The sequence below is a fragment of the Macrotis lagotis genome, chromosome 2 (assembly GCF_037893015.1).
Source record: "Macrotis lagotis isolate mMagLag1 chromosome 2, bilby.v1.9.chrom.fasta, whole genome shotgun sequence".
Classification (NCBI taxonomy): Eukaryota; Metazoa; Chordata; class Mammalia; order Peramelemorphia; family Peramelidae; genus Macrotis; species Macrotis lagotis.
Window position 1 is genome coordinate 96,513,971 of NC_133659.1, and position 22,888 is coordinate 96,536,858.

General features: G+C 32.1%; 1 protein-coding gene across 3 annotated transcripts in view; it reads left to right on the forward strand.

Annotated features, from left to right (window-relative positions):
• The window catches only part of NEK7 (NIMA related kinase 7), a 190,550-nt gene that overhangs the window by 156,701 nt on the left and 10,961 nt on the right, over positions 1 to 22,888 (forward strand). For all 3 annotated transcript variants that reach the window (XM_074222291.1, XM_074222293.1, XM_074222292.1), the window contains 2 exons: positions 5,483 to 5,577; positions 9,672 to 9,785. In XM_074222291.1, coding sequence (XP_074078392.1) covers positions 5,483 to 5,577; positions 9,672 to 9,785 — 209 coding nt within the window. The remainder of the gene's footprint in view (positions 1 to 5,482; positions 5,578 to 9,671; positions 9,786 to 22,888) is intronic.

The following is a 22,888-nucleotide window of genomic DNA, read 5'->3' on the forward strand; positions in this document are numbered from 1 at the left end:
ATAATCCAAGGCTGAGGCTTGGTCAGTGAAAAGATAAGGGTCCCAAGATTCCCTCCTTATCTCTGCCTTTTAAAATTTCTCTGACTTTGTTCACTACTCATTCCAAATCCTGTCTTCTTCCAACTTTCAAATGTCTTCCTCTCTTAAATTGCTCCATGGACTCTAGATCTGTAAATTCCTAGTTATTTACATGTTCTGTTCCTCATTAGAATATAATCTCCTTGAGGGCAGAAACTGGTTTTGCCTTTCACTGTATCCCCAGCACATTGTAAGTATTCAACAAATAGCCCAGTGCATATTATAAAATGTGTACTTAACATGTGCTTATTGATTGAATAGATACCAGATGTGCCTTTCCTGTTATGTAAATTATTGGAACTTATTTGTGGGAAAAGTTATTGTAATGCTCTAAATCCTTTTTACCTTTGAAAATGAAAGATTGGTGATGATAGTGAGAAGAGCCCTCTACTATGATAGATAACACAATTGGCAGATGTGTGCTTTTTCTTATGTTGGTCTGAGTTTGTGACATTGCCAGTAGAGCACATGCATGGAGCATCATTCAAAAACAGATAGCCGAATTTTCACACTCCATTCTCTTGAGTGTACAATTTGTGGTCCCCACACTATTTCCAAGTGTGATATATTATCTGATTTCAGCTTGAAAAATTATCTTTCTTGAAGTAGACATCAAACAGCTTCATTTTCTGTGCCAGGTGCCACCTGTGGTCACATGCTTGTTTTCCCCACACCTTCCACTAGCACCTTTCTCCTACTCCATAGATGTTCCTTTGGCTTTTACCCCATCAGAGTTCAGCATGTTTTTTGGCCTCAAAAGGCAGCATATGTTTGCTGTCAACACTGTTATCAACCCCCACTGTGCCTGGTTCACCACTTCTGATTTATTTTTGCCTTTCCATCTTCTCTCAACTTGTGTAATTGTGCAGTATATTTTTAACCTCAGGAACAAAATTTTACCTTATTTTAAACCATGTATATCTTACTTTCATAGCATTATTGTAAATATATTTTTGGCCTCTTAATTAAAAAATCTGTATCAAAACATTATATTAGAATATTTATATTCATTATTAATGTTATATTCTATTATGTCCCCTGTGAGTATTAAATACATATAATACATAATGCATTCATAAACCTATTATACTTATCCCACTGAATTGCACGTATCCTTATGCTTTTAGACCAACTGGGTAATATTTAGAAAGTTTTTAGATTCTTAAATCATTAAACAATGAATGAATAAAATTTATGTATTAAATACATAATACAGTGCTAAGCACTGGAGATACAAACAGTAAAAAAAAGAAAACATCTCTTCCCTCAAAAAACTTGGATTTAATTGAGAAAAGTGTAGAGAAGTGGCCAAAGAAGAGTATTTTGTCTGTGATGTCCCTGGGACAACTAATAAAACATTAAGATAGTATTTGGATAAGTGGAGCTAAAGGTAGGGTTGCTTTGATTACTTTTGAACCCTGGGTAAAAAACTGAAAATGCAGGGAGGGGTGAAGTGGAATGGATGACAAGGTTGAGTTGAGTTATAGAAGTGGAGAAACACCCAAAGAATGGAAAATGACCAAAGGAAAGATGATACACTATCTCAAAGACTTCATAACTGTATATTTTATCTCCTTCCAGGCATGATCTGAGAGAAAGAAACAGTGTTTGTTATTCACTGATCTTTAACAATAGTTGATCTCAGTGATATAAGGAATTTAAAACATAGTCTAACATAAAACATTTTATTTGATAAATATCCATGTCCATTCTAGGAAAAATACAGGAAATAGGCAGTGCTTTTTAGGCTAGAAGACTATTGGAGTTGCCAACTGGCTGCTGCTCTTTTCCGATACGTTGGGTTAGAAAGTCCTAAGCACTCTTAGCTCACTTGACTTGGGAGATTGTGGCAAACATTTCATACAAGTTCAATGCTTCTTTTATCCTTTCAATAAACTTTTTGGTTTTTGTTTTAGTCCTGACATGTAGATTCAGTTCATTTCAGCAAGTATTTATTATTTGATCCTTACTCTGCGCTAGGCTGCATTCTGCTAGGTGTTAGGGACAATAAAGATAGAGATTCTGAAGAGGAAAGTAGATTGTCAGGCCTGTCCATAGAAGCAATATGAATGTAATATTGATTTGATTAACCATTTCTGACCAAAGGATAGAAAAGGGAAGTGAGAGAGGATACCTCATTATAACTGAGGAGTTCTTGCTTGGTAGTCAAGGAGACTTGAAACCTGACAGGTTATATAAAAATACATCTAACATACTTCATCCTGTAATCACCAACCACTTTAGCTCTGCCCAAATTATCTTCCCATGGATCTCTCAGAGGGACAGAGATTCAGTCTTTTACTCTAGATTCTGTTGTTTCATTGTCCTAGCTGGGCCTTGAATCAGGAAGATCCAAGTTAAAGTCTGACCCCCACTTCATTGCATGACTCTGGGCAAGTCACTTACCCTCTGCCTGGCTCAGATGATAACACCTTGCTCCCAGAGCTGTTGTGAGAATCAAATGAGGAAACGTTTGTAAAATACTTGGCAAAGTGTTCAGCATGTAGTTGTTTTAATTAATTTTCCTTCCTCTCTCCCTTCTTTGTTTTTTCTCTTCCTTTCTTCTTTCCTCCCTTCTTTCTTCCTTTCTCCCTCCTACCTCTCTCTTTCTTTCTTCCTACATTCCTTCCTCCCTGCCTTCCTTTCCCTTCCCTTTCTCTTTCCCTATGGATATTTTATATTGTTTCTAAAGTTGTTTGCTTGCTAGCAGATCCCAGTTTTCAGTCAACTGCAAATTCGTATATTATCCAAACAAAGATTTAACTAAATGGCCATGGATTTCCTTCTTGCACAATAATATGCATGATTCCATTAATTTCTATTCATATCACCCACCAATTCTTAGATAGTTGGGTGCTTGTTAAATATGTTAAATAGAGGACTGTGCTAATAGATGTTTTTTCTTTGGTGCCAGTTAGTTATAACTCCATAGTCTGGAGTTCCTTACTTACAGATTTGTAGCAATTGAAGGAAGGAAATGATGTTGGAGAAGGATGAACCTTTCTTTAGATTACATTTCTTCCCCATTCTTCCATTATCCCTGTTTAATTCCATCCTTCCCTCCAAATCAAAGCCTCCTTTCCAAGAGCATTCTTATTTCAGTAAAGATTCCTTGTATAAGGAATATTCTTACTATTTAGCAGACTTATTCATTAATACTATTTTATGAATGTATTCTGGATATATTGAGCAAGAGAATACTTTATGATTTTAATATGCAGGAGACTAGTATTGATGTTCACAGTAGTATAGTAAAGGTGTTTTGTAAGTTTTTAAAGTATCATCAGACTTTTCTTCATGGGAGATAGTTTTGCTTTTGTTTTTAGTTTAGCTAGGCAAAATTCCTAATCATTTTTTCTCTGCTTCTTCACTTCTGGGTCATTGGAGGGTTCAGTTTGTATTGCAGTTAAGGTGCTATACTAAGGCTAAACTCTGTAAAATGCTAGCATTTGTTCTTCTTTTTCCCTATCATCAATCTTTCACACTCATATCAAACCCCTAATGTATCAGCAGGTTTCCCAGAGCTACTGGTTAAAATTACCTCTGCTTTTGGTAAACTATGAACCTTCAAACCTCAGTGTTTTCAGCTGCCCCCTGTGGATTCTGTGAAGCCTCTTTCTGGCACATTACTCACTGCCAGTTACTAGCTTTATGTCTTGAAACAAGTAACCTGTTCAGAGCCAGTTTATTATTAAAACTATTTCACCTTGCCTTAAATGGAAGAGGAAAGTCAATCTGAAAACTACACTCTGTAGTTGATGAGAAATACAAATAAAACTTCTGCTAAGAAATCACAAGATGTGATAACTTCTTAATTCCTCAGTATAATGGTTGAAAAGTATTTTAAATCAAGCTCTAGTAATTTTGTTTTTGTACTACTTTTTTTAAGTTGGAAATTTTATATGACATCTTGAAACTCAAAACTATATTCTATATGTCATAAAATAGTAAATTTGATGATTATTCTTTTTAAGATATTCTTAAAAATATTAGTAATCACATATCCCTTGCTTTCTTGTCTACACACCCTTTTGCCTTTTTATGTTAAAAATAACCATTCCTTGTTCATTTATTTAAAGGAGTTTTAGACATTATTAGTGAAATTTTATTATAATATGTTTTTATAATAATCATAAGCACTTTTGAAATATTCAGAATAGTGCAGTTACCTGCGTAAGTATTAGAATTAAGTTTTTTTGTTTCTTGTCTTAGAAAAAAATTGAGTGCTGGTCTTAGGAGTTCACTAGAAGAGTGTTTAATGGTGAGATTCTCTTTGCTGTGTTGAGGTTCAATTTCTCATTAAGTTTTGTAGTAAATACTACTTACTGATTAATCTTAAAAACTAAAAGAAAAGAAAAATATCCTACTTTGAATAAATAGCCAAATATGCCAAACATTTAAGTAGACTTTGCCCCAAGCAAGAAGGTCTCACAGATGTTCTCACCCTGGAATCTTCTTCTGGCAAACCCTTAGGCCAGTGAGGGTGAGATAATTGCCATCTCAGTTTGAGCTTTAAAATAGTCACTTTGGAAATTACTTCAATGATTCACTTTTGAGACCTAATGATATATATTCTTTTGATTTAGACACTGATGTTTACCAAGTACTAAAATACACTAAAGGGAAGAAGCAGGTGGAATTCAATCAGGAAAATATTTAAATATAGTATCTTTTTAAGATATGTCTTAGTAAAAATAGTATTTTTTTGTATTCTCCTCCAAAGACTTAAAAGAGCTTTGACATAGGTCATTGCATATCCCTTTAAAGTACATATATTCAGCTTCCTAAAATGGAGCATCTGAGGCATAGACCATTTAAATGAGTCGTCTAGAGTCCAGGTTTTTATTAAAGCTAAGATTAATTAGATTTATAGAAACTTTTTGGTAAACATTAAGAAACAGGATTTTTTTTAGAAATGCTATATGACAATGTAGTCCATTTTGCTATTTTTAATTTTATAAGTTGTTACTTTATAATATTTTAAACTACTATTGACTATTCCAGATGTGCAAACCAAATGTATATTCAATGAAAAAATAAAGTCAATGTGAAATGAATCTGAGTTTCCTTATTCAGCATTTTGTTTACTCCATTTTTAGAGTTTTACTCACTAGAGTTATGCCTAGACCAATCAAAAGCAAGTAAATTGAAATAACTGCCATCCCCACAAAAAATGTGTTTTATATGCTATAATTTTTCACATGGTGTTTCCTTTGTGGGTTAAGTAGAAAAACAGGAAAAATAAGTATTTAATTAGTATTAGCATTATAATAAAGAGATATGATTTTCTTTAGATAATAATTTTAGAGTCATTTTGTAGGTAGTAAGTTGGTGCATATGCTTTAAAACTATCTGTATCTTTATTTTAAATCTTATTTGTTTTTTGTGGACATTTTTCCCTCAGTGGGTACACCTTACTACATGTCTCCAGAAAGGATACATGAAAATGGATACAACTTCAAATCTGACATCTGGTCTCTTGGCTGTCTACTATATGAGGTAACCCTGATAAATCCAATAAGCCTGATGCATTGATGTGCTTTTATTTTATACAAGACCCTTACAGTGGGATACTTATTTAAGATTTTGTTTATCGGTGTTAGCTGTCATTTAACCTTTTAATCATCAAAAAAATTTTGTGAAAAGATAGTCATAAGAATGAAATTTACTGTTCCTCGCTTTCTAATTTTGAGTTCTTAACTTCAAAGTATGTTGAAAATGTGTACATGAATACCTCTGAAAATGTGACTCTGTTTCATAAAGGACTTTAAAATTATAAGCATCCTGTATATTTTTCCTTTATATGAAATTTATACTTGACCAATTATTATGATATCCTTTTTCTAAATAACACTAGCTTTTACTGTTATTGATATTTATTTTCTTACATTTGAATTTGAGTTTAATTATAATAAGTGAATAGAGTGAATGGGGAGTGCATTTTAGATATTTTGTGGATATTTTTTATTAGTAAAAACTATTGAACTGTTTTCTTTTCAGTTCACTGTTCTATATAAGGAATTTTTAAAATATAGGGGGCAGTCACCTAAACAAATAGACCCAAACATCTGAAATTGGAAGTGAAAGCAAATTGAAAACATTCATTTTTTATATCATATGAATTTTAAAAGACTATATTTTTTTAATTGTAAACATATGAATTTTCTTAATTAAAATATATAATGACAATGATAAATGGAAATTAGCCTACTTCTTAATTTTTCTAATAAAATGTGGGAGAAAATAACTGTTTCATGAATTTATTTCTATAATTTTAAATACAATAAGGGAAAAACTAGCTGTATGGGCTTTAATGTTGTTTTCTAAAAATGATTTTCTTAATCTGTTGAATTCTATTTCATATAAAGCTGACTTAGTATAATATATGTAGGCAATAATTTCAAAATTTTCTCACCAGTACTTTAAAATAGCTTTAAAATGGACATTTGAAATTGGACTCAAATCACAAAATAGATTTATAGTTTGTCTTTATTATAGGAATTAAAATTTTCAATTTGAGCTCTTTGTTTTGAGTACCTGAAAGTTTATTAATCTTGATTTTGTTATCTATTAAAATTACTTTAAAGATATCTTGATAGTGTTTAAATAAAATAATACCTCTAGAAACATGGTGATATTTTAAATTTTTTGCTAGTGAAAAATAACTTCAGAAAACAGGATAGAAAATAAATTACTTTAAGATACTTTAAGAAATCTGATTAATTATACTAATTAGTGTACTAATATACCAACTATGACTTTATTTAACAGATTGGATCAGTTTCTAAAGTTTTTTAAGAGGATAACATAGCTTACAAATTATTCATTATAATACTTAGGTAACATGTTTTAAAGACATTATATATTATGCAACATTTTTATTTTAAATAGCATTGGTCAACAATGTTTAAACTAACTGTTCCTATAAATATCTTTCAGGTATTTTTTGATTTACTAAGATGCCATTCTTTTACAAAACTGAAAATAAAAAACTTAGCAGAACTTTAATAAGGGTTTTCTGAAAGTTTCCTATAATGATTTAAGTTCAGTGACCTCCCCCCCCCTTAGAATTGAAGTAGACCTTTCATACTTTGCCTCGGTTTTTCCGAGGCACTGACCCATTTTTAGTGCATGCTCTAATTAAAATGCTCATCAAAATGAAAGCATAGTATCCTTAAGACAACCAAGACTCTCCACCTCCTCCCATCTATGTGTTACATATTTCATATACCATTTTCAGTTTGAAGGATTTGTGTTAATTTCATATTTTGTATTTTCTCCAAATAAAAGTAGTTTAGAATTGTGACTCTATTAAATATATAATTGACCTTTATATTGTACCTCCTCTTTAAATATATTTTGATATTTTAATCATCATTATCCAGAAATTTAATTTGAAGAGAAAATCAGTGAATTTAGCATCATGTTGATAATATTTTATACCAGATCTCACTAAGGATTGATTGTTAACAATTTAAAGCTTGGAAGCCTTTTTTAAAAAATGTACCTTAAACTCAAAAAAATTAGACTTTCAAATATTCCTGAAACCTCAAAAAAGCTAGCTGTGCAGTTTTAATTGATATGCAACAAAGTAGACTTTACTAATTAAAATCAAGATGCTGTGCTTTTGCTACACGGACCTTTACATGGAAAAGTAGGTTTTACACATTTCCTTTATTGTTCAGCGCAGCAATTGCATCCTTACAGGGTTGTAGGTTGGTGGCTTACAGTTCAAAAAAAAAGAGAGCTGCCACCAGCCCCGAAGACAGACAGTGGGCTTTCGTCCCTCAGACACCCCCAGAATACTAATCAGGAAAGTCAGACCCTGGAGGTCAGGGAGCAAGTCAATCATTCTAGCGATCGTCTCAGTGTGGAGGATCAAATTAGCCTGAAAAATTCAGCTGCTGGGAGGAGAGGGCGAGCAGCTGTCAGGGGCAGCATCGAGATGCACTAATGAACCAGATGAATAGTGCAAAAGCTTGAAAATAAAAACAGGACAGTTGACATTTTTCATCTGTCAAAGCAGGAGATGCATGAAAATATAGTATTCCTGTTTTAACTCCTTAGGGGACATTCAGACTTTTTTTTTTTAAACACTGCAGTATTCAGACAAGTATCATAATGAACTCCTAGCATATGATAATGACTGTGATTTTTTACTTAAAAATTTTACATCTAAATTCTTTTAATTTTTACCTTTATTTTACTTTTCAAAGGCCTTTTTAGTGTTTTCATTTTGTGGTAAAGTGCGTCATCTCATAAACCAAAACTTATGACTGCCAATGTAGTTTAGCCTTGAGAAAAATTCTTCTTGAGTTCTATTTTAGGACACCTCAATAGCTTCCTATTTTCTTAAATTAATATGAAAGTGTTCATTACTACTTTAGGAATTAAGTTCAGGCAACACCTGTTAGAAGAAACATTTCTTAATTTCTTTCATGTTTTATAACCCACCCGACTGCCCTTCCTGCTGAGGCTCTGAAGGAGTTAAAGCTGCTTCGGGAGGACCCCAAGACAGATGAGAGCCATTTTCAGCTTGTCCTGTCCCTGCTGAAGCTCACTGAGTAGCTCAGCGTGGACTCGCGTGTTTCACACACACTCTGCCTGTCTGGGGAATGTACACATTGTCCTTCCAAAATCAAACTTATTAGCACATGTAGAAAAGGGTGACTGACTTTGGGGCAGCGAGGCACTCTAAACTGCGTTCATGCTGCCGCGGTTCAAAGATTTAGAATCTTTTGAACAGGATAGGAACATTTTAAATTGTATTTTAGTTTGTAATCCTCCTTACTTGAGTACTTGTTTGCACTTTAAATGTCAAATTAGAACATGATCTTAAAATAAACGTTTTCAATAGTGTCTTCTTTAAAGTATGGCATTCTTTGGGTGCATTTCTTCTGAAGAGAATCCTTTCATTTTCTGAGATTGCCACTGTGCCTCTAAATGGAGTTTTCATATACTGTTTGTGTGTTTTGTAAGATATTTCCAGGGGAGAGATGGAAGAGATGCTGAAATTTCAAACTGGGTTTCTTGTTTTGCTTTCATAAACCACACATTTTAAAGATATGTTTGTGGATGTGCATGTGTGCGTGTGTGCGTATATGTGTGTGTAACTCATTTTTCATCCAGGGTTATTTTTCTTATCTCATGTAAAAATTAATTTCTTAGTCATCCAACTAAATCAAATATTTAGATTAAATTAATTTTACCGTAACATTATTATAATTTGAACATGTTTCAAATACACTACAGTAATCTGGTTATGAATAAGTTGTATAGTATTGTTGAATCACTATATCAGAGAGGAACTTTAAAATGTTAGTAATTTTCCATTTCTAAAAATTGCTAAATGCTAACTACAAAATTCAATTTTTGTCAGATGAGAAAAAGTCTGATAAAATTTAATTGCTGGGGAAAAGAGAATTTTTTTTGAAATAAATTAAAATTTGGGTCTTAAGCAATTCTCAGGATAGTTAACATATTAAATATATTGAGTTCATATTATTATTTTCTTCTACTGTTTTTAATATGTTTGATTTTGCTTACCTTTTGATTACATCTTATCATATGAGTTTTGTTGGGGCATTTTACAGATGGCTGCATTGCAGAGTCCCTTCTATGGAGACAAAATGAATCTCTATTCTCTGTGTAAGAAGATAGAACAGTGTGACTACCCACCTCTTCCTTCAGATCACTATTCAGAGGAAGTAAGTCATCTTCAAATCCACGTGTTCTCCTGCTGTTCCTTTTGCTAACTTTTACATTTTATTAAGAACTTATACTTTCTCTAGAGATACAAATGAATGGCATAAGTGGCAGAAGCAGCACTTTTCACTGCTTTTATTCTTTCTCAGACTCACTGGTTAAAGAGTTGACTCTGCAATTCATAAAGTGATGCACAACACAGCATGTGGCATAGTATATGTATTGGATACTTCCTAGGTATGGCAAGAATAGTAACTTTCATTATAGCACACTATGCATAGCAAAGGGTAAAATTAATATTCGATCCTTGATATATTTTTGCAGAAAGCTGTCCACCAGTCTTACCCTCCCTTTTACAAGGGCTTATTCTGTTTCTTCTCTGTCTCAGAAAATAATAGGAAAAGAAGATGGCAGCAAAGAAAATTTGCTTTCTCCCCCCACCCCATCCTTGAACACCCTTCCGTAGTCATGGAGGAGATTGTCTTAACTCCTTTTCTCTATATACCTCATATAATTCTTACATTTTCCTTTGACAACAATCCTATCACTGACCTTTCTTAGTCAAATTTCTTTTGTGATATGTTGTGCAGTTACTGTAAGGGACAAATTCCATGATTGCTGGAATATTATCAAAACTTGTAATGTTTTCTCTATAAGTTAGTATCCTTGTTTTGGAGATCTTAAAATTAACATATTTTAGATTTTGTCATATATTTTGAAACACTTCAGAGTAATAGCTCCATGAGACATATTTAGAAAATTCAGCACTATTTTATTGTATGTTCTGATTAGCAATATAGATCTTTGACAGAAGGAAGTAGAAAACAATAAAGTTTACATTTGAAGTTATAATGTTACTTTAGGATGGAATCTTGTCATTCTTTCCATTAAGAAATGAAGAACTGCCTATTGTACCAAAAATTGAGGCTGACTGTGTATCCTCAGAAATCAGAAACTCTGAAATATCTCCTCATGAAAGCTTTGTGCACTTGAAACATACATTGTGCTTCTAGGCAGTAAATGCATTTTACCCCCAATTGATTTTGTATTAAAGATCGCTGTCCAGTCTTTATAGCACTCATGGTTATAATTTCCCATTTACTTTAAAATAATTGATATGAGCTTATTTTAATGATTTCACATAAGAATCTAAAAATAATTTAGAAGTAGTATGTCTTTATGAGATTTTTCTAGCTAATACTATATTAGCAACTTTTAATTATTATTTTGGGGGTAGAATCCAAATATGGCATTTCACATAACCAACTTCAGAACTGCAAGGCCTAGAAATACAGTAGAGTGTGAACAATGATGCAGAATGAGAGCGAGAGTGTCAGGGGCCGTTCTTTGTTGTGTCATTCATGCTGTCTTCTTTTTTCCACGAAGCCCATGAATATTTCACATATCTGCATCCTCATCCCCTATTCTTCTTGACTAATTTTCAGACTGTCTGAATTTGCATTTCACATGGTAGCTGATTAGGAGATGCCGAGTGCAGCAGTGAAGCCTCAGCAGGCGGTTACCATGGTGACCTTCAGCAGGATTTTAATGATGATACCACTAGTGGTTCGTTGAAGTCGGCCTGCCTGCAGGGCTACTTCACTGGAGCTAAGTGTGAAGTTGGATATACGGATTCTCAGCCAAGGGGCAAATATCAAAGTCTGGCCCAGATAGAAGGTCTTGGAGTTAGGAAAGGGAAAGAGATTCCACTTTTGACTTCACTCTATATAGTTTCCAGTTTGGGGGGAAAAAAGATACAAAGCAAAACATGTTATATTTTGTTCTTCCAGAATGACAGTGTGATCACCCATATTGGATAAATCAGTTTTTATACCTAGTTAAAAGAAAAACTTATATTTCCAGAAATATATAAAAATATTGTATATATGACAAGTGACAAATATAAAATATTGCAGGTTATGTAATAATGTTCCTTTCATTCATTTAGATTTGTGAATCAGTCCCTAGGATGAAGGAGTACTTTGAAATACATAATATAAATATACTTGCATGCACATATATATTTGTATAAAATATAATTTTTTTTCTTTCTTTAAATATGAACAGTTGTAGTTTTTGCCTTTATTTTTTTTTTTGAATCATTCAGTATTATCCAGCAAAGACTTGGATAGAAGTAGTGCTGAGGTATTAGAGTAATATCCTAAATATTGTTTGTATAAGTCAATTTATAAAACTACCCTCAGTTTGTCACTATTAAGTTGGTAAATAGTAAGTCAGATACATTCAATAATGAACCCAGATAATGATCTTTGAAAATGAATTTAAAGAACATATTCACTATGTACCATCAGTCTATGTAAGTGAATAGTCCCAAAACTCACTAAAACAATGTACTATTCGAAAAATATAGTTTATAAGCAAAGTAATTTTCACAAAATCCCCCCCAGTTTATATAGAATAACATGTGCTTATATAATTGTTTTTAAAATAGATCTTCCACTCAGATTAGATTTGAAGTAGTCTATCTACATTTGAAGCATGGCAAGAGAGCAGTAACAAATATCAAAGTATAGAGGCCACTTGAATTGGAAATAATTTAATGTGGATTTTCTCAATTATTAATTTCCTAGTGAGAGACAGCTTTAAAAGTTGGAAGTCCCAAAATATTTATTACAGAATTGTCAATGTTTTGAAAACTTATCAAGTAAAAATTCCTGTTTGTTTCTTTTGTTTTTTAGTAATATTGTGTTTTAAAATATATAGTTGTACAAATGAAAATGAGCAAAGATTTTATGGATAATTAACTGATATGTCTGATCTTCAGTTTTAAAAATATTTACTGACATTTTTCATATTATTTGCAGTTGACAAGTCTCTTATATTACTAATTATTTTAAGGTATAACTCCTTATTTAATTTGTTTGAAAATTCACACCTTACAGTTTTTTAAAGATGCCTTTAAAGGATCATTCTTAGAGAATATAATTCTTTCTTTACCCAGGAGTTAATTTGCTCTACTTAAAAAAATCTCTGATTGAGAAGTCAGAGAGAATATTCTTTACCTCAACTCCTAGTTTAATTTGAATATAGTTATGCAAGAGCTCTTGAAATTGACATTACTAGAGACTGACTAGAGAGGAGTGGAAGGTAAAAAAAAAAAGGAAGTAACAGCAATAAAATTATTTTCTTAAATCCTCCAAAAGGAAGTTCATCATACATCCAGTGTTCTTGCATGAAAAAAACCAAAAACTTTTTTTCTTAATAACATTTTAAATTTCTTTTAGAAGCTATATTGACACTACAATTATAGAAACTATTCCTACTCCACCCTCCAAAATTTGACTAATTAAATTACTTAGCATTTTTAAAAAATATGAATAATTAGATTGATAACAAATTTAAAAGCAAATTCTGGCCATTTAATGTATTATTTTTATTCACAAATATAAAATATATAATTTAATATCTAAACATTTTAATAATAAGCTTTATACAGACTCGACAATTTACAGCTTCCATAAATACTTGTTAATTGATCTTTCAGTATTCATTCATTCAGGTTTGTTGAGAAGATACAAGAAAGGTTAAGGAAATATCTTTCTTTCCTTAGTTTCCTTTAATAATTCTGTTTTAGCCTTGGGCTTGAAGAAGTATGTTCTAGAGTGTGGAGGCTGGCAGTGAAAGTGGAAAGAAGTGGAAAATTGGGGTGAAAGGGTCCCTCATGAGGTGAACTTGGTATGAGTAAATAGCATGGTTAAAGTTTGAGGACTAGAAATTAAATGCAGAGGAATGATAATAAATTGTAGCACTTCACAGAAGAGGCTGAAATGTGTTCCAAAAGTTTTGGCAATCCATTTTTCAGTATATTATCTTTTGAAGAAATAGATTATATTATTGAAATATAAGAGGAATTTATTTTCTCCATTTTTGTCTGTTGTGAGATGCTTGAATCGTATATCACTTCCAAGAATTCTTCCCTCATTCCACTAGTCAAAAGCATTTTTGCCTTCTGCAAATTTTCTTAATGCACTTTGACTCTTTCATCCTATCTCATTCAATTCTGTATTATACTTGTTTGCCTAAATATGTCCATTTTCCTCCTCTACTCATTGAATTATAAGTTCCTAATGATGTCAAGAATAGTATTTTTCATCTCTTCAACCTAGCACCAAGTTCAGGGCCTTGTATCTAATACTTGCTTAGTAAATATTTGATTAATTATTCAACTAAGTTTTATATTTTTATAGTAGTTTCAAATTGACTTAAAATAGATAAATATTCCATGAAGAATTTTATATTTTTGTTTACTTTGCCTGTATAATTAAGTTAAATTTACAAAATTATTAATTTGCTCAGCATTATTTGCCTGATTTTTTCAAAAGAAAAAACATGAAACTTAGTAATTCATTTAAAAGTTAGCTCAAAATATTAATTTGATTAGTCTTTGAGGACTTGTTCATTTCACAGTCACAATATGTGATCTGCAGAAATTTAACCTTTATTTGGTCTTAATACTGTAAATCATAGCTACTCATAAAGAAAATAGTATTTGTTAACAAATTATTTAGATAGACTCATTTCCCAAAAGCAAATTGACTTATGATATTGACTTTTAAAAAGATTACTTTCTTTCAAATGGTTAATGTCTAATGTCTCAAAAAATTTAATCTTTAAATATTCAAAAGCTTGCAAAAACATTTTTCTTTTGATCAATATTGTTTTACAGTATCATTATTGCTACATTTAACCATGTCCCTCTATATTTTAGACAAACTCCAGTATTCTACTGTTATATCATTGTCATCTAATAGTTGATTTTTATAGAGTACTTTAAAATTATTAAAACATATATTGCCTTGTTTGAACCACATAAAAATTCTCTAAAGTAAGTGCTATGGTTATTGTTATACCCATTTTATAAATGAGGCCATTGAAACTAAGAGGGATTAATTGACTTGCCTGTAGCCAATCACTAATAATTATTAGCCAATAACCCAGTTCTTCCTACCTTTAAATCCAGCACCAAACTCCTCACATTCATAATGCCTTATACTTATACTACTTACTGTTTATATTGGAATTGTAAATACTAATGTTTCATCTAAAACATTTTTATGAAGACAGTAAATTGCTTTTAGTAAGAATATTCCTTCATGTATTTCTACCATCTAGTTATTATCTACTTTTCTGTGACAGTAGCTCCTTTTGGGGAGATGGGAAACTAAAAGTTACACCTAGCATAGTGTAAGTGCTTTAAGGGTCAAGAACTATTTATCATTTTTCATCTTTGCATCTTGAAGATATAATAAGATCCACAGAGTAAGAACTTCAAAAGTAAGTGCTTTCCTGAATTGAATTAGGAGAGAGGTTTGGTTTGTGTTTTTGTCGAACTGACTTGTTCATGTAGTATTTTCCCTACATCTTCAGTTTCATTTGAGTAGGAAAAAATCAGCAACCTTTTTAGTTTTGTGTAATGTAGTGAAAATCTTTGAATTCCCTGGTGTTTATAATATAACTTAATGCAAATTATGCAAAAAGAGTGACATGTTCTATGGCTCAGCTGTGGAGAATAAACCAGTCCATATGTTTGCCATACTTTTTCTTAAATATTATGCAAAATATTGCCTTGTTTAAACCCTGAGTGTGACCTATAATAATGGTCTTCAGATAGAGACAATGAAAATAAAAGAGATCAGTAATTATAAAGTATTCATATAGACTGTCTCATAGGCAACAAGTATTTTTTCCATGAAACAATTGTCTTTTCTGATGCTACTGAACTTCAAGGAAAGTATATGTGGTATTCGCCTCTTTTTGCATATGAAGAAATAGATCCCGGGAAGTATCTCTAAAGAAATTGCTGTATTGTGGCAAGTTTTGTCACAGCAGACATTATAATTTAGGTCTTTGTCAAATGATCTTTCCACTAATGCATACATTCTATAGTTATTCCTTTGACTGATTTTCAGATAAACTTTTTAATGATTGTCATTTCTCAATTTTTCTCTTTAGTTTGTTGTTCACTAGATATATTACAAAGAAAACCTCTGTTATGAGGTGATATGATGTAGCTACTAATAACTTTAAAATTTGTTTTTATTAATGAATATATTTGTATATACAATATATATGGCCATATACATCACTATTTCTTCCCAATAATGACCACCATTGAGGTCTCTCTCTTGAACAGAGAAAAACGGTTAAGCAAAAAAAAATGTTACATCAGCAGAGGTGTTTCATCAGAAGTAGCTCAGAAATAGCTAATGGTACAATGGATATATTTTACTGGTCCTGAAGTCAGGAAGACCTGAGTTCAAATCTAGCCTCAGACACTTGCTAGCTGAGTGACTTTGAACACTGTTTGCCTCAATTTTTTTGTTTGTTTTTTACTGTAAAATAAAAATAATAAACAGCACCTACCTCAAATAAGATAATAATGTAAAGAATTTAGCATAGTGCCTAACCCATCGAAGTGCTCTCATCTCTTCTTACTTCCCAGTGTCTGATAGAATATATCACTACTTCATCAAGAAGAAGAAACTATGTTTTGTCATCATATCTATCTTTACAATTGAGCACTCATAGCAATTAATTTCTTTTCTTTCTTTGTGTATGTTCTCTCATGCTTTTTCTCACTCTCTTATTCTGTATCTGTGGGTATGTGTATACACACAATATACTAGATTTTACTTATTTTATTCTGCATCAGTTCATACAAATCTTTTTTTTCTATTATGTAACTCTGAATCTCTCATTCATTCTTTTTTAGCACAATAAAATTCTTTTCCAGGTTATTCCTATCAATAAAAAAGTGCTCCTATGAGTATTTTGGTATTTGCAGCACTTTTTCCTTTTGTCTTTGTCTTCTTTGTTATATGTAATTAATAGAAATTATATAGAGGAAGAAGTATGAATAGTTATTAAACTATTAAAAGTTATTAAACTTTTCTTGCTTCAAATATTTTTTAGAATAGTTGATTTGTTTCATAATTCTGCCAAGTGTATCACTATGTTCCTACAGCCCCTGCAAAATCAACTATTTCTGTCTTTTACTATTTTGTCAGCTTAAATGGTGAGTTAAATGTTTGAAATTTTTTCTCTCTTATTACTGTAGTTGATTGCTGGTGCTTTACTTTTTCTTTTGAAATGTTTCTTTTCTTTGACCATTTACTTATTATTCATGGCCATATTTTATTTCTATTGACTTTCCATATAGTTTATTAAGCAGCACTTTATCTGAGATAGATGGTACAAAGACTTTCTTCCCATTCAACAGCTCTATCTGTCTTTGTTGATTTGTTCATGCAAAATGCATTTCTCTGATTAAAGTTCTATAAAATAGCAATAGAGCTTGATTCTCTGATTTCATTGGTAAGGGGGCTCTCTCTCTCTCCCAATGCAGGTTGTTAACTTCTCTGCAGTTTATAAGCTTAGAATGTTTCCTGGAGCACTGAGAGCTTATGTGACTTATTTAAGTCATACAGCTGGTAGGTGTCAAAATCACAGCCACAATACCAGTATATGTCAGGGTTACAAACTATCCCCAGATTTGCCTTGCTTCATGGTCAAGTGCACCTAAGATTACGCCTTTATCAAAATTCTATAGTTTGACATTTTGTGACATTTTTTGATCCTTTGATTAAATGTTATTTCTTTTCTTTCTTTCTTTTTTTTTTTTAATTTTTGCAAGGCAAACGGGGTTAAGTGGCTTGCCCAAGGCCACACAGCTAGGTAAGGATTTGAGGCTGGATTTGAACTCAGGTACTCCTGACTCCAGAGCCAGTGCTCTATCCACTGTGCCACCTAGCCACCCCTTCTTTTCTTTCTTTTTAAAAAAATTTCCTATGCACTTTGTTTGCATATCCATTTGGAGCTTACTATGATATGTATCAGATCCTGTTCTAAATTTTCTTTTGCCATACCACTTTTAGTTTTTCGTAGAAATGCTTGTTAGATAACAAGTCCTTCCCAAATAATTTGTGTTCTTGAAGTGATCAAATACCGGGATGTCATATGTGATTACTTTTGAGTCTTATTTATCTAATCTGTTTCATTGAAAACTCTAAAAATAATGTCTAGTGGCTTTTATGAATTCTACTTTGTAATCCCATTTAAGATGTTAGTCATAGATTCTCTTCATTATGACTTTCTATTATTATTTCCCTTGAGATTTTGATGCTTTATTTTGAATTTTGTAATGATTTTGATCAATTATATAAAGTAATTCCTTTATATTTGTTTGGTATGGACCATAAATAAAAGTTAATAGATGATTTTTTTTTTTAGGTTTTTGCAAGGTAAATGGGGTTTAAGTGGCTTGCCCAAGGCCTCACAGCTAGGTAATTATCATTAAGTGTCTGAGGCCAGATTTGAACCCAAGTACTCCTGACTCCAAGGCCGGTGCTATATCCACTGCACCACCTACCCACCCAATAGATGATTTTAATATAGACTATATGGCATAGAGGACAGAGCTATTGACCATAAAGACAGACCCTTAGTCAAATCCTATCTCTGCCATAATGCAAACTTGGGAAATCACTTAACTTCTCTTGATCTTCAAATCTTTTAATTTTAGAGATTGAACTAGAGAACCCCTAAGGAACCTTCCAATGCTGAATCTATAATCTTATGATTACCTCAGCAGAAGTACCTCACCCAAGGAAAACAATAGCCATGGCCATAGAATGAGAAAGAGTTGGTTACCACCCAGAATTTTTAGTTACTAATATATTTCAGGAATGTCAGTAAATAAAAAAAAGGAGTTGCAAAATATATGAAAGTAATATGCAACTGACTACTCATGCACAAGATATGTGCTGTTTTCTCTAGTCGAAGAAATGTCTTCATTATAATCGGCACTGTGGAGGAAGGGAAATAAAATGTAAGCTGCTTGAGGACAGGGAGTGTTTTTAGTTTTTGAGTTTGTGTCCATGAGATCAAATCAGATATCAGACACTTACTGGTTGCATGACCCTGAGCAAGTCATTTAGCCCTGTTTGCCTCATTTTCCTCATCTGTAAAAGAATTGGAGAAGGAAATGTCAAATCTTTCAGTGTCTATGCCAAGAAAACCCCAAATGGGGTCACAAAGAGTCATACATGACTGAGTAACAATGAAAACAAAACTTCTTGTTCTGTCAAAGCATATTCAAAAGACCTCCTTTCAATTAAAAAAAAAAAGCATTCGTAGCAAGCTTTGGTTTCTTGGTCAGAAATAATTTTTTTTAACCCCAATCTGATTTCTTCCATCCAGAGAACTTCCAGGTAAAGAAACAACCTCTACCAAAGTAAATCAGCAGCTACTCTGTAATATAGTGCCTTAGAAAGTTACTTAGGGATTAAAAGGTTAATGAATTGCCCAAGGTCACATAAGTGAGTAAATGTCAAATCCCTGCTCTGAAGCCAGCTCTGTCTGCTATATTATGCTGTTTCTCTACCATTAACTAACTGAATGAAACTGGACAACTCATTTAACTTCTCTGGGCTTCGCATACCTCATCTGTAAAATAAGTTATTTGAACTGAATGATCTCTAAAATTTTTTTCTGAATGTAGACTAATTAATGATTTTTAAAGCTAAATTATTGGCATATAAAGTATGGCATACTTCAAATTTATTTAAATATTGTAACATGCTTATCCATCTAGTTTTCCTAAGCAAGATTACATGTAAATTTATATGTGGTGCACATGTACATATGTAGATATTATGAATAGACTTTAAAGGAAAACTTGAAGAATTGAAAAGGCACATGACCTTGTTTTAGCTCTTATCAAAGAACAATATTCTGGAAAGCAGAGGAAAAAAAAAAGAAAAAATCCCATAAGTTATTTTGTATATTTTTAATGAAATTAGACTAAATCTATAAAATTATATTTCATCTGGAGACTCCATATTCCTTTTATTTTACATTTACTTCAATAACAGATTGACAACATGTGTGTGCATGTATTCACAGGAGTAATTGAAATTAAACCTATCATGTTAATTGCCATTTATGGATTCTTCCCAAGAGATTCTCTGTAGAAGGTTTAAATATGTATGTTAATCATATTCTATGACCTACACATCTTTTAGAGGTAGATCTGTAGTTTTTTGGAGGCATATCTATTCTTTCTAAACATAATTGAGCTTAGACATGGAGATAAACTGAAAATAAGAATTGAATTGAATGCTGGAAAGGTAAAAAATATACAAGTAGTGTGGCCACTGCTATATAGCTCATCCCTTATTCTCATATATTGCCATTATTTTTAACATTTGATATTTTCAATATAAATTTTTCAAAAATTTTCCACAAAAGTTGTTTTTGTGTATATGAACTCTTCTCCTTTGTAATAGAGATTGACCACATTATTGAAATCTGCCATGTAAATCTCTAAAGATCTCTGAAAGGCCTATTTTTTGCTTTAAAAAGCATAGTTAAGTAGGGTCTCTGTTCACATATCCTTCTGAAGTGGCCCTGGAGACTTTTTTCTTGAAGAAATGAATCCAAATTGGTGCCCTGTTTTAGATATCATATGGGATCATGCAGAACCTTCTAACTTGTCCTGCAGGTCTTCCAGAGTTTACAGATGGCATGGAATTATCCGATTCTTATGAGATACAAATATTACGTCTTTGTTATTAATTGTTTTCCTATTGGTCAGTCAATTGACAATATCTAATGATTATATGTATATATATATATATATATATATATATATATATATACATATATATTTAAAATAAAAGAGATATTTACACCCACTTTGGAGCACTAAAATATTTGTCCTCGGAGAGAGAAATTGGGAATATCTGGGAGACTGACAGAACTTAATTGGTCTCAGAGGGATGAGGTGGGAGGGGAAAAGGAACAATACCAATAATACCAGTTTTTAATATTCTATTGAGAAATGTATAGTGACTCAAAGTCATGATACACAAAAAAACTATTGTTATTTATCTGAACAAAACTAAAATTGATAGATTAATGATTTATTACCTTGGCAAGGACTTATTGGAGTTCTCTCTCAGTGTATATAATACAGGCTCATTTATGCTATATTAATATAAGAATTAATATCCCATGAGAAAAATGCATGAACAATTATACCTCTTCTTTGAAAAGATAAATTCTTAGAAAATTATGTTTCTGTCTTTTGCAATTTAAATACTGAGCATTCAGCTGGACATTCAAGGTTTAATTTTGTCTTAACTTGGAAACCCCTTTTTTAAAAAAAGTTTTCTTTCTGGATTTCCAAATTTCCTCTGAATTCATAAATTGTCTCTTTTGTTCAGATATGGATATGCTGAAAAATAGTCTATCTGACTCCTCAAATGATAATTATTTAAATGTTGTATTTGATCTCTCAATGGTATTCTGAAGTTCACAGTCATCCTATGTTTGACAAATTAACTTTAAAAAACAATACGTAAGTAATACACAGATGACAGTTTTTGGATGGGAGATATAGAATTGATGAGATTAATTTTTTTTACTTGCTTTTGGCAGATTGATGTAGCATAGATACATTTTGAAGAAGCATGTTTAACATCTAAAAAGCAGTAAATTGGTCTTGAAGAAGAAAAATATTCTCTTTTATAAAATCATTTTTCCCAGAGTATACCATAGACCCTTTTAACATTTTTTAAAAGTTTCAATATTTTAATAAAATTAGACCTGAGATGCATTTTTATTCTTGACTTGTCATTTGTGCATGATTCCCGTGCTTCTCCCTCTCTCAATGTAATGTCTCTGCTGGACATATTGCCTGGCCAGTTTCCCTGAGTTTTTCTCAGCTCATCTCTGACTCCCAGGAATGTTAGTCTCTCTTGAATTTGTAGTAAGATCTCTTTTCCCTTTCGGACCCCAGAAACATTCTCTACTCTGACTGCAGGAGTAGCTCCTCTCTGGTCCTTGTGGGATGGGATGTCTCCTTTTGGTCCACAGCTGAGAAGTGCTATCAGTTGGGAAGGAAGAAAGAGAGGGAAATCCCCAACCCTTCCTTGCTACCTGCTAGTAGCAGTGCAGGGGCCATATTCCACAAATTTACTTCTGCCCAGACTGTTGATTCCCACCACAGTTCATGGCAAAGTTGGCAAGCTAGCTTTTTAACAGCCACCAGGGACAAGGTCAGTATTTGATTGGCAAATCACTAGTAAATTGGCTGCTTCCATTTCAAATATCCATTTCAAACTAGAAAACTTTCATACTTCTTAAGGAATACAAGATATAGACATTTTTGCACTTAGTTTAAAAAATAGCATTTTATTATCTTCTTACCTTCTGTGATTACATCGTAGGCTTGGGGAGTAGTAAATCAAAACTTTGCCTCTTTTCCTCACTGCATACATTAGTGTTTGTTAAATGGAAATGAATTAAAAATAATTTTATTGCAAAGAATTTGTAGGATTTCTTTAAACATAAAACCCCTTTGGTGCACTTAAATATGAGTCCATTTACACGACTCCGTTTACATAAGGCTTTCAAGAACAAATTCATGTTCCCTGTACTCTGGGAGGTGCTCATTTATATTATTTTAAATTGGACTTTTGGAAAGAAAATGCTTTGTGTATATACAGTGAAACAAAAACAAAATTTTAAATTGGTCCTAAAGAGTATATTTCTTCAACATAAACAGATTCCAATCAATGAATAAACATTTATTAAATGCCTACTATTTGCCAAGCTTTGGGGAGAGAGAAAGAGAGAGAGAGAGAAAGAGAGAAAGAGAATAGTCTTTGCCCTCAAGGACCTAATAATCTAATAGGTAAGACAGCATGCAAACAAAGATATACAAGGCAAGTTATAAACAGGATAAATTGGAGATGATTAAAAGAGGTAAAGCACTAGAATAAAGAGATATTAGAGGAGGTTTCTTGTAGTTTAGGAAACATATAGATATAACTGAAGCTCTTGTAGTTGATAAAATTTTAAAAGTTGCCACGAATATCCCATATTTCTTCCTTATAACATTATCCAGGCTGTAAAGGCCACTATTCAATTTCGAAACTTGTTGATCATTCTTCCATTAGTGTCTGACTCTTCATGATCCCCATATAGGTTTCTTGATAAAGATCTTGAAGTGGATTGCCATTTCTTTCTTCAGCTCATTTTACATGAAGCAGCAAACTAATAGTGATTTGTCCAAGGTCAC